We start from the raw sequence: 10362 nt of genomic DNA, 5'->3' as shown, positions 1-10362 counted from the left end.
TATTAAAACCCCAATACTTTAGCATTTAGACGCAATATGTTTCCTAACAGTTCAGTAAACGAATGGCCTTCCTTACATGCATTTTCCAGATAAGTGGATCTCGGCAAAAGGCTAAAATTAACACACATCATACACATTTAATCGTCAAACAGTTGTGGGTGCTAGAAAACATTCATCATCTGCTAAACCACAAAGGCTGAAGAGAAATTATTTAAAGTCATCCATACATACAGGTATAAATCTCAGCACTGGTGAATGCACCTCTGTGAAATTCATCAGAGGATGAAGGTGGCAGCTGTAGCAATGATCTCAAGATACAGTAGAACCCATGATAACATTCGAACTTTGTTACTGAACTGCAAGACGGGGGATGAATTAGCCATTATCAAGGGTGTGAGGTAGCCTCGTACATGCATGAGCCCCAGAGCTCAAATTTCACAAACATTTAGAGAGGAAATCATAATTGCTAGAAAACCCTTTATGTTGCACATACAACAACTATAAAACCATGCCAAGCAACTACCAAAATCTAGAAACAAGTTCATTTTAGATTCTGTATATACCATCTAAGACATAATTGCAAAGTTTTTTCCAGTTACAGTTAACTTTATTAAATATCAGTATCCTCTCAATTCAGCACAACCCTGTTCGAATTTTAACAATAAACTTTCTCATTGCAAATGTTTATCACAGATTAGATTCTCTCAGATACAACAGTTTCATCAAATGCAAGTCAATGAACTAACAAATTTACAATTTGTCAACGTGTGCAATTAACAAACATGCTATGCAACAAATATGACAGATTTACAGGTCGGGGGATACCTCCTCAAAGGGCCATCTCCCTCTGCAATTCAGCAAGTTCATCATCTTCATCTTCATCTTTCTTTGCCGGTTGCCTACCGGCAGGCACTCTAACAGGAACAGCAGGAGCTGTTGTTGCAGGTTGCAGAAGCTGTTCCTCTAGTTCAGCTCCTTCAAGTTCTTCAAGCTCAGCCTCCAACTCATCCTACGGAAGGAAATAGAGTAAAGTATAATCTTCAAAAGAAGAAGTGAGAACAAGCAGCTGTCAGAACCTACAGCTTACCTCATCAAAATCTGCTGCTGCACCAAGTGGTGCAGACAGTGCTTCCTGAATTTGTTTCATATTTTCGGTCTGCTCATTGATCTCATCCATTGTTTTGTCCACATCATCAATATTGCTACATCACAAAAGCCAGTGGAGAATATGAGGTGAGAAAATTCTAGTACACGGGATTAATGTGGTTGTGTGTCAATGTCAACATGCGGTGCAGTCCGTAATCTGCTTTCCTTAAGATTTGGCAAACTTCATTGTAATGGCCATGGGCTATTCCGATCTTGGGCTCCCTCTTAGGGCCTTTTCCCTCACGGACTTTCCACATGCGCCATTACTCATAGCATTATCCCACCTCTGCCAAGTCTCGAACCTAAGACTTCCTTGATAAGTACTTAGATAATAAGACTTGGTACCAATTGAGCTACACTGGCTGTGATTTCTTTCGTCTCCTCAAGTCTCGAACCTAAAACCTCCAACATAAGTACTAAGATTCATAAGACTTGGTACCAATTGAGCTAAGGGTAGGATAATACTATGAGTAATGGCGCATGTTGAAAGCCCGTAGAGGAAAAAGCCCTAAAAGGGAGCCCAAGATCGGGATAGCCCATGGTCATTACATACATTCTCTTCTTAAACAAAACCACTCATAATTTAAATACATTGAAAATCATTTACTCTAGAGTAGCCAACTAGCCATAAAAGGTCACTCTTGCTCGATTACTTAGATCCATAATACATAAATGTGTGATGTGAAGCAATTTCAAGATATATAATTCTTTCTCTGAGGTTTTATTTTCTAACTAAAAAATGACTTATCCTTGGTGTTCTTCGTCTTTTTAATTTAACTTCACTGTTGCGAGACTTAATTTCTATTCCGCATTGATGGGTTGTCTGTCAACTGTTCACAACCTTCTTCTTTCTAACTTCATATTTACAAAGCCATATCAATGAATCTCTTTTAAATTGGGGGAAATGCAACTTACGTAGCCTTCTGCATAGCTTTCATTGCAGCTGCTCCAGTTCTCAAAGCATCAACAGTTTCTGTAGTAGCTTTGGCCCCCTCGAGCATTATCATCTGGGACCGACGTTCAGACACGTTCTTAAAAGGACCAGACAGAAAACAAAACTATTTCAACAGGAAAACTAAGTGGTTAATGTTTCTCCAAATCACCTGATCATGAATTCGCAACTGGAAATTTCCAAGTTGTTCGATTTGCTGTTCATAGAGCCTTTTCCTCTTTAAACATTGTATTGCAGCTAAAACATTACAATATAAGAACATTAAAAGCACGTTGTAATTCTTAAAATTACAAAGCACATAACGCATTGTGTTGCTCATGGCATACAACCACTGCCATATGGCTGGGCAATGAAAGAGATGCAAAGTTTGTTTAAGATTCTAAAATACTGAACAGGCGAGTAAAATAATTTCTCACAAGCACCGTATCGTACCCCTTTTATTTTTAGCTTTGGTAAGCTCCTTCGCCTTTTCCACTTCTGCCGCTGCCTTCTTCAGGAGAACTTTCTCCTTTTTCTCTAGCATCTCAAGAGTCTGCATACCATGCCATGCAAGGGAGTAAAAGAAAAAAATGCATAAGAAGGGATCCTTATTTCACTTGCTCTAGAATCGAAAACAACTTCTGCAGTTGCAAAAACACTAAAATCACAATGTTGTCATTTTTCCCCTTCATGCCAAAACTCAAATATTGAAAATGAAAAATTTGAAAGTGGACTGTCAAGAATACTTTGGTTTCGACCATGGATATCTCTTTTATTTGCCGTTGTATATATTTGGTTTCTGCATGACATCGCACTAAACATGGTGCATGTGACTCAAATTGCTAGGCATAAACATGTAAACTTCAAAATCTAAGCCTAAGATAGGAACCCGAGGTATGGATCTCTTCTATCTCCATATATTCACCAGAGTCATTTAACTAATAAAGTAGGTGGAACAAGTGGAAAGTGGAAAAGTATAAAGCAACTCCCTTAAACCAACTACTTAATTAGAAGTTTGAACACAAGATAACAAACATCGTTTAAGAAGACACATTGACTGAATAATACGTATATAAACATAGCATTCTCTTAAACCAGAGATCATATTTAAAGTTTTAAACCACAAACCTCAAGGAGTGCATTTCCAAATGCAGTCAGCTGAAGTTGAATATATTCATTCAAAGATGTCTTTTCTAATTCAAATGATAACTTTTCTTTGTACGACAAAAATCAAAATCAAAGCGTAACAGCGCAGACTAACTGATACCAAATACAAATACAAATACAAATACAAATTATTCATCAGTGTAGCGAAAAAGTTTCCAAATTAACACATGCTCTTAACTCTCTCACTTAAGAAATTTAGAACTCAATGAAGCTTTAAACGGTCAAGGCAGCACAATAAGGAAATACACGAACTTTAAAATTATATTCATTATAACACAAAAATTCAAAACAAAAATAAGAGAGATTCCAAAACGATCAAAGAACAAACTTTTACCTCATTTAATTTGTCAAGCGTTGCCAGAGCATTTGCCTCTTGCTTAGGCTTTCCGAAAATTCGCGTAAACATCGTCGATTATTTACTTCAAAAACAAAGTATGTTTCGGAAAACTAAAAACAAATCGAAGGAACCAATCCCTGCAACCAAATGAGAAACAACGTAAATTTTATCATAGACAACACTAATAAATAAAATCAACCTGATTCGTCCAAATTCACAAATTGCATCCACGAGAAAAAAAAAACACAATTATTATTATCAATATCTAAATTAAAATAAACAAGTGTTTAATTAAATTATCACCGACCTGTAGTTTGACCCGATGATAAGAATCGTCCGGAGTTATTTGAGATTGTTTTTGGGGAGATTTCGAAGATCAATCAGCGTTTAAGAAAATTTGCGGAAAAAGTCGTCGTTATCGAGACTTTGTACGAGCTAGATCGCTCGGGGAGGAATTGTTGCGTCACAGACTGTGAGTCAGTAAATGTCACGGACGAATAACATTTAAAGAGAGATAGTGAGATTTTTCTGGCTATTTCCAGTTTGTTTACAACTTTACATTTATTTCAATATATATATATATATATATATATATATATATATATAAATATGTGGAGTAAATCGTAGTTACATGTATTTCAATTTTTGATAATTTTTTTTATCAAGAAGCACACGAGACCCTTTACACATAAGTACAGTCAAAAAAATGATTAGATTAAAGCTGAAATTTTGATAATATGATCAAAATCGTAACGAAATAAATATCTAAAAATTATATTAATATGATTATGACCTTCTATGTACAGAGATTTCTTTAATCAATTATAAAAAGAAGTTGTCTACAGATTCGGTACGTTTTTAGCATTTTACGAGACGTGTATATCGCATTTATCACGAAGTTTTTTTGCATAACATCGTCTCTATGATTCACAAAACTTGTCAAACTCACAAAATATCAACATATTGTTCGCTGATTGGGTCTATAACACACGAATTCTGCATAATTTACATTGGTATCATAGTATATACCATTATGCATTCCATGACGTTCAAAACGTACTAGGCAAATACTCAAGGCGCCACACACCAGACCCGATTTACGGGAGAATCGAATAACAAGCAAGGACAATTAGTTTCGCCCCCCGAAGGGATTCCACATTCATCACATCTAGTTCAGATAATTTATGTAAAATCTCCCCAGTTTATGTTGAAAATATAACCTCAGTTTTGCCCCAGTTTTCATAAGCCTCAAGCTTAACAACTACTTTTTATTTATGTATAAGTGTGTATGTGACTTGAGTACATGCCCACTGATCCATCTTCCTGGTGCCGTCGCAAAGTATCTTGACAAATTGCAGCTTTCTAGTATATATCCAGCATTCTTCCCCTTATCATGGCTAGAGCTTTCCTAACCTGCTTTACTGGCCCAATTATGAAAACCTGCACATTTAAATGATTGTATTTCTACTGTAGACTATCTTAGTTTCAAAGGAAAAGACCATTTCAAACTCTGAGACAGAGATTATAAACTCAGACATAATAATGGGAGGCGATAGTTTTCTATGCCGGTAAGTGACAGTATTCACCAGACTCAAATGATGGACTAACCTTGTCCGGAGGACCTTTATCACCTCCGAGAAATATTTCAGCGCTGCAAATAAAATAATTCCATATTTGTTAGAACAAGTTGAAAGCATGCCCAAATTTCACAAGAAGAAAAAACCCAAAGGGTTTGCCATTTGCCAATATGATAAAATTAAACAAAACCGACATCTTGCCTATCATGCATATAGATAACTATGGCTCAAGTAGGTCAGGAATATTTATAAATTAAATTGGCTAGTGTGGAAACAACAAAATGCCGACCAAAACTCATGGTACAAGGCAATAAGACATACTTGCATGATTCCTTTATTGACAAGATATTAACTCCTCGTCTCCCAATAACACACCCCATTTTCCCTGGGGGAACATCAAGAACTGAGAGGATTTCTTGCTCTGGAGCATGCCTATCAGCAATAAGATTATCTGAAATGATGAAAAGAAGTAACAGCACCTAAAGTTAGAATCTAGATGATACACAACACAAGTTTTAACAGGTTACTTATAGTTTGAGACAATACTGTTCATGAGTGTGAACATATTTATAGAAGCTTGAATAAAATGGGATACAAGAGAATAATACCTGGAAGTGGAGGCAGAGCTGGCCAGTCAGCATAATTATTATCACTAATGCAGAAACATCTGCAATAAAGTGCACCACGGACCGCAAGATACCACAGAGATCTATGATTCAATTTCTCCAACATCTTATTATAGATGAGTAAAAGAAAGCGGACATCATCTGCAGCAGCACGGACCATTTGTTTAGACAATGGTCTGTATGTCCAAAAGTTGGGATCCTGGAGCCAAAAAAATTGAGTACCTAAAAAATTCATGTAATTTGCGGGTGGTTGAAATTTTAAGCCGCTTTATCTACGTTACACACCTAAATGTTAACATATTTTTAATAAAACCTGATCCAAAAAGCTCGAGGAGAAACCAAGACTAACCTGCCTTAAAAGAACGCGAACCTCTTCCTTCTCATCATAGGATATCCCTGTCAAAAATTCTTTAGAGTGAAAGGATATCCTAGCACAAAGAAGCATGACTTTAACAACACACAGTAAATTAAAGGCCCTCTCATACAGAAACAAACTAGTAACAATGTCTTTTGTGAAACACAAACATTACAAACAGCAGCCAGAATACAGCATGCAAAGCTAAACATATAATGCAGAAGTATTGTTGACAAGCGTAATAATTTGTTGGATAAAGTTTCAGCAATGGAGAAAGTCTAGCAAGCGTGGATTGTTGTGTAAATGAGGCAAAGTATGAAGTTGCATCAGGAAGCTTATCGGTTTTTCATAATATTTGTTTCCCTTCTTGTCATGTCCAGTATAATGATTATTTAAGCCGAAGAATAAGAAATTGCTAAACAAATTTGACATTAATAAATAATTTCAACTTCAGAGTCGAACATGCATACAGAATCATCAATCATCAATGAAGAAAGTTGATAAATTGCCATTGAGATGATATGCCAATCAAGTGACAATGAGATACGTAACCATTCCAGGGATAAGAATCCAAAACCCATTTTCACCAACAAAATGCTTAACAAATTTCAGCACAGGTGATCCACAACCACACGATCCAAAATCATAACAAGACAAGATTGAAATGCAAAACACACTAATTACCACAATAACTAGGGTCAGCAAGGAGGCCAACAAATGATATGTAGTCATCTGGGACTCTTTTGTCCCCTTCTTGCTCCTTAATCAAAGAATAAGCAATCTGCTCCAGAAAATGTAAATATGCTTGTTAAATGTCTCATATCGGCTGTATTAAGTCTTTGAAAATTGTATATATGAACTTGGACAATCTTCCCTTAAGCTAACTTTTAGAATTGAGGTATGTCCAAGTTTCAATATTAATATTAACATGCATCATAGCCAAAACCCACCGTTATGTGTTGGAATGTCCTAATAGGCCAACCACTAATATCTTGTATATTTCACGCTCCAAATTTTTATTTCTGAACGTGAGGGGTGTGTTAAATATCTCACATCAGTTGTATTAAGTTCTTGAGAGTTGTATATATGAATTTAGATAATCATCTCCCTTGAGCTAGCTTTTGAAGTTGAGTTAGGTCCAAGTACCAATCTTAACAATGCTTAAGTGGTACAATAATAAAACTCACATCAAAGGCGACACACAACTTTAGTTGATTGTCTCCAATACAGAAGAATTAAAGAAAATACCAACCTGGGTATCAACAACATTATTTAGCCGAATGCCAAACTGAAAGAACAGTGCCTGTGACATACAAAGCGACAAGAAAGATCAATCATTGAAGTTTTTCACAGATATTAAGCATGAAGTGGAGATGGCTGTCAACAAGAGACCTCGCTGTCTCGTTTGCAATCATGAATAACTTTGGTGACATAACTGGACTCAAGTGCAGGCTTACAGGCTTTCACAAGTGTCTCTCCACCCTCAATGGCATCAACCAAATATATAGCATCTGAAAATGCAAGCTACAAAATATAACGATCATGAGTTGAAAGCACTTAAACACATTAGTTAATCGATGAATTTAGACATAGTGTGTTACGTCAAAATGAATGTGGTGTCCCACAGAGATTGCAAATTTGTGCAAAAGAAATAGATTTAAACTGTACTCTTTTCCTACCTTAGAAAGAAAGCCATAATAATCAAGTAACTAAGTAGCTACAGTCTATAGCCAAGTGTGACACACCCTTCTTTAGGCACAGAAATCAGTCATTGAAAAACACTCCATGAAAATTCCTTGTCATGTTATGGGAATGAAAATCATCAACGGAACAAAACAAATGGGGTGATTTGTGGGTATTATGGCCAACCCTTCAAGGAATATGTTGGCCAGTGTGGCTAGAAAGAAATCGAAGAATTTTTGAAGATATTGAAGACTACAATGACAAATGCTGGGGTAAAATCAAGATCAAAGTTGCTATGTAGATTGACAGTCATGATGACTTTAGAACGTATCAATATCAGATATATTGAGAGACTGGGCTTATGCGTATCATTGATAGAGCATTGATAGTATGTAGTTTCTGTTGAAAGTGGACCACTAGTCCACTAATTGTAATTAACTCTTTTTATATTATTAATAAAATATCGTTTTTTATTAAAAAAAATTCTCACTGAAGCTTCTTGTTGAATAAAACAACTGCCCTCCTTCCAATATTAATACTATGCCAGTGTGTAAAACCCAACGGGTGTACACAAAACTGAATATGAGATCTTTGTTAATCGAACAGTTGAAACCATCCCTTGATATTCAGAAAATCTGCAGTATTCTTGCAAAATATAACATAATGTGGGGATGAAAAGTGAAATACCTGCATAATACAAAGAGTCCCATTTCGACAAAGATCAACCCCCTCACAATCAAAGCCTATGACCAGTTGCCTCTCACTTGAAGGCTGCAAAAATTCTGCAGGAAGTTGAGATGCACAGGTGACCACATGGATAGAAAGAGTAGACAAGTCTGATTCATTCTTGATGGGCTTGTCACCTGCAAAAGTCATACACAAGAAACCTTTAAATTGAAAAATGTATGTATTTTTCACTCAGGTGGACGCAAGAATTTCCAGCTTTTAAGAGATGACAATTTGTCACAAAAAAACATGTAAGATCTCAATTGTAACATCATGAACGGTGACATTCCTACTCCTACAAGCTTGCCAACTATACTTCTAAACTATGTTAACGTGTTTCACGCAGTTAAGTTGCTTCTCATTTGGAAGTACATATTTAAGAGCATGCTTCTCATTTGTATGTACATATTAAAGATTAAATGAGAATATGAGATCATGATCTCTCTGAATGACCTCAAAAAATAATGATTTTAAGCTTTGAACCAACAAAGCAAATACATCGACACACCAAGAAATTGAAATCAGACTTCCCCTTGCCCCCATGTACCAAACTTTTAAACAAACAGATGACCTATCCAACTTTGTACCTCATTAACCATCAGCTAACTTAAACTTAAAGACCAATACACACAGTTTTGCTTTCGTCGAGTGGAAATCATCCAAGAATCAACCACAAGCCATCTGGTTGAAATTCTATTGTCTCTCTTTAATTGGGAGAATTCATGGGTTCCATCCCAATTGTTGCACCTCCTCCACCAGTAAAAAACAGCAAAAAATATTCCAAAGATCTATCAAGTATTTTTTTATAAGATCAAGAATCTATCAACTTCAATATGCTGTCATGCCATTTGTTTATTTAACACATACACAACCCGCCAAACAGACATGCTTATAATTTCGCATAAATACATGAAACCGCTTCCTATCCACTGTCTTTCTCAAAGTAAAAACCATCTCACATTCACAATAAAACTGCAGTAAGAAAAATGTAATTAATGGATTTTTTTAGCAATTTATGGACCGACCAAAGGAAAAGGAAGGAAACAAAATTGAAACTATACCCCTAGGATTATATCATCACAGTTTTCTCTCTTTTCATCCACCAAAGCCCCAAAAAAAGACCCAAAAATTAAGAAACATTGATCAAAACAACAAATTAACCGTAACCACAACATTCGTGGGCAGTAAATAATTCCAAGAATTAATTAAACTACAAAGAATCGTTTAATATCAAAGCAAATGCCAAAGAAATTTAACCAGCGAGTCTATTTCTTGATTCTTGGAAACTTGCCCAGCACCAAATGGAAATCAAATTAAAGGCAATCAAAATTGAGACAACCCAACAAATGAGAAGGGCGCTACACAAAATTACCAGGGTCCGGAGGCACAGGAATGTGAGTCTCACGAGGGGACGACATGTCAGAAACTTTTGAAATTTCTTTGGACGTCAATGTCAATTTATATACACAAGAAAGCTGCTTTCATCTGTGGTTTCTTTTCGTCCAATTTATGCTATTCGGTGTAAAGTTGCTACACCGGATGGCTTTTTAGATAGCCGTAATTTTTTCGTCTTAGTTGTTAGATCATCGAAATTTAGTTTCACTCGGATTATGGATTACATATTTAAAATTATGACTTAATGCAATCTTACCAATTTCAAAAAAATCAAGTAATAATAACATTTTGGCAAAATTCTACCCCTATCCTTTAATTATAGGAGTTGGTCTCATGTGAGACCGTCTCACGGATCTCAATATGTGAGACGGGTCAACCCTACCTATATTCACAATAAAAAGCAATACTCTTGGCATAAA

At 35.9% G+C, this 10362-nt stretch overlaps 2 protein-coding genes across 2 annotated transcripts; both read right to left on the bottom strand.

The window, feature by feature from the left end:
* LOC140834383 (vacuolar protein sorting-associated protein 32 homolog 1-like) lies at window positions 1-4090 on the bottom strand. Its single transcript, XM_073199226.1, has 8 exons — window positions 3889-4090; window positions 3579-3718; window positions 2531-2630; window positions 2250-2335; window positions 2062-2153; window positions 1088-1202; window positions 826-1009; window positions 1-356 (listed from the first exon to the last, which is right to left on the bottom strand). The coding sequence occupies exons 2-7, from the start codon at window positions 3648-3650 to the stop codon at window positions 830-832; spliced, it is 645 nt and encodes a 214-aa protein (XP_073055327.1). The 5' UTR covers window positions 3651-3718; window positions 3889-4090; the 3' UTR covers window positions 1-356; window positions 826-829.
* Window positions 4091-4534: 444 nt separating this feature from the next.
* On the bottom strand, window positions 4535-10145 carry LOC140834382 (uncharacterized). Its single transcript, XM_073199225.1, has 10 exons — window positions 9921-10145; window positions 8510-8685; window positions 7532-7663; window positions 7392-7442; window positions 6824-6920; window positions 6134-6180; window positions 5767-5983; window positions 5480-5609; window positions 5190-5232; window positions 4535-5021 (listed from the first exon to the last, which is right to left on the bottom strand). The coding sequence occupies exons 1-10, from the start codon at window positions 9964-9966 to the stop codon at window positions 4944-4946; spliced, it is 1017 nt and encodes a 338-aa protein (XP_073055326.1). The 5' UTR covers window positions 9967-10145; the 3' UTR covers window positions 4535-4943.
* Window positions 10146-10362: the final 217 nt, after the last annotated feature.

The sequence above is a fragment of the Primulina eburnea genome, chromosome 6 (assembly GCF_022965805.1).
Source record: "Primulina eburnea isolate SZY01 chromosome 6, ASM2296580v1, whole genome shotgun sequence".
Taxonomy (NCBI): domain Eukaryota; kingdom Viridiplantae; phylum Streptophyta; class Magnoliopsida; order Lamiales; family Gesneriaceae; genus Primulina; species Primulina eburnea.
The sequence above is the reverse complement of the archived record's forward strand: the minus strand, read 5'-3'. Positions and strand labels throughout refer to the sequence as shown.

What these genes read in the sequence shown, in the direction of transcription:
- LOC140834383 (XM_073199226.1), bottom strand. Translation starts at nt 3,650, where the DNA reads ATGTTTACGCGAATTTTCGGAAAGCCTAAGCAAGAGGCAAATGCTCTG. An exon ending in AGTTGCGAATTCATGATCAG is followed by an intron (nt 2,154 to 2,249) that starts GTGATTTGGAGA and finishes CGTCGGTCCCAG; the next exon opens with ATGATAATGCTCGAGGGGGC. An exon ending in CAGCAGCAGATTTTGATGAG is followed by an intron (nt 1,010 to 1,087) that starts GTAAGCTGTAGG and finishes TTCCTTCCGTAG; the next exon opens with GATGAGTTGGAGGCTGAGCT.
- LOC140834382 (XM_073199225.1), bottom strand. Translation starts at nt 9,966, where the DNA reads ATGTCGTCCCCTCGTGAGACTCACATTCCTGTGCCTCCGGACCCTG. An exon ending in TTCGCGTTCTTTTAAGGCAG is followed by an intron (nt 5,984 to 6,133) that starts GTTAGTCTTGGT and finishes TTTTGGCTCCAG; the next exon opens with GATCCCAACTTTTGGACATA. An exon ending in AGCTCTGCCTCCACTTCCAG is followed by an intron (nt 5,610 to 5,766) that starts GTATTATTCTCT and finishes TCATCATTTCAG; the next exon opens with ATAATCTTATTGCTGATAGG.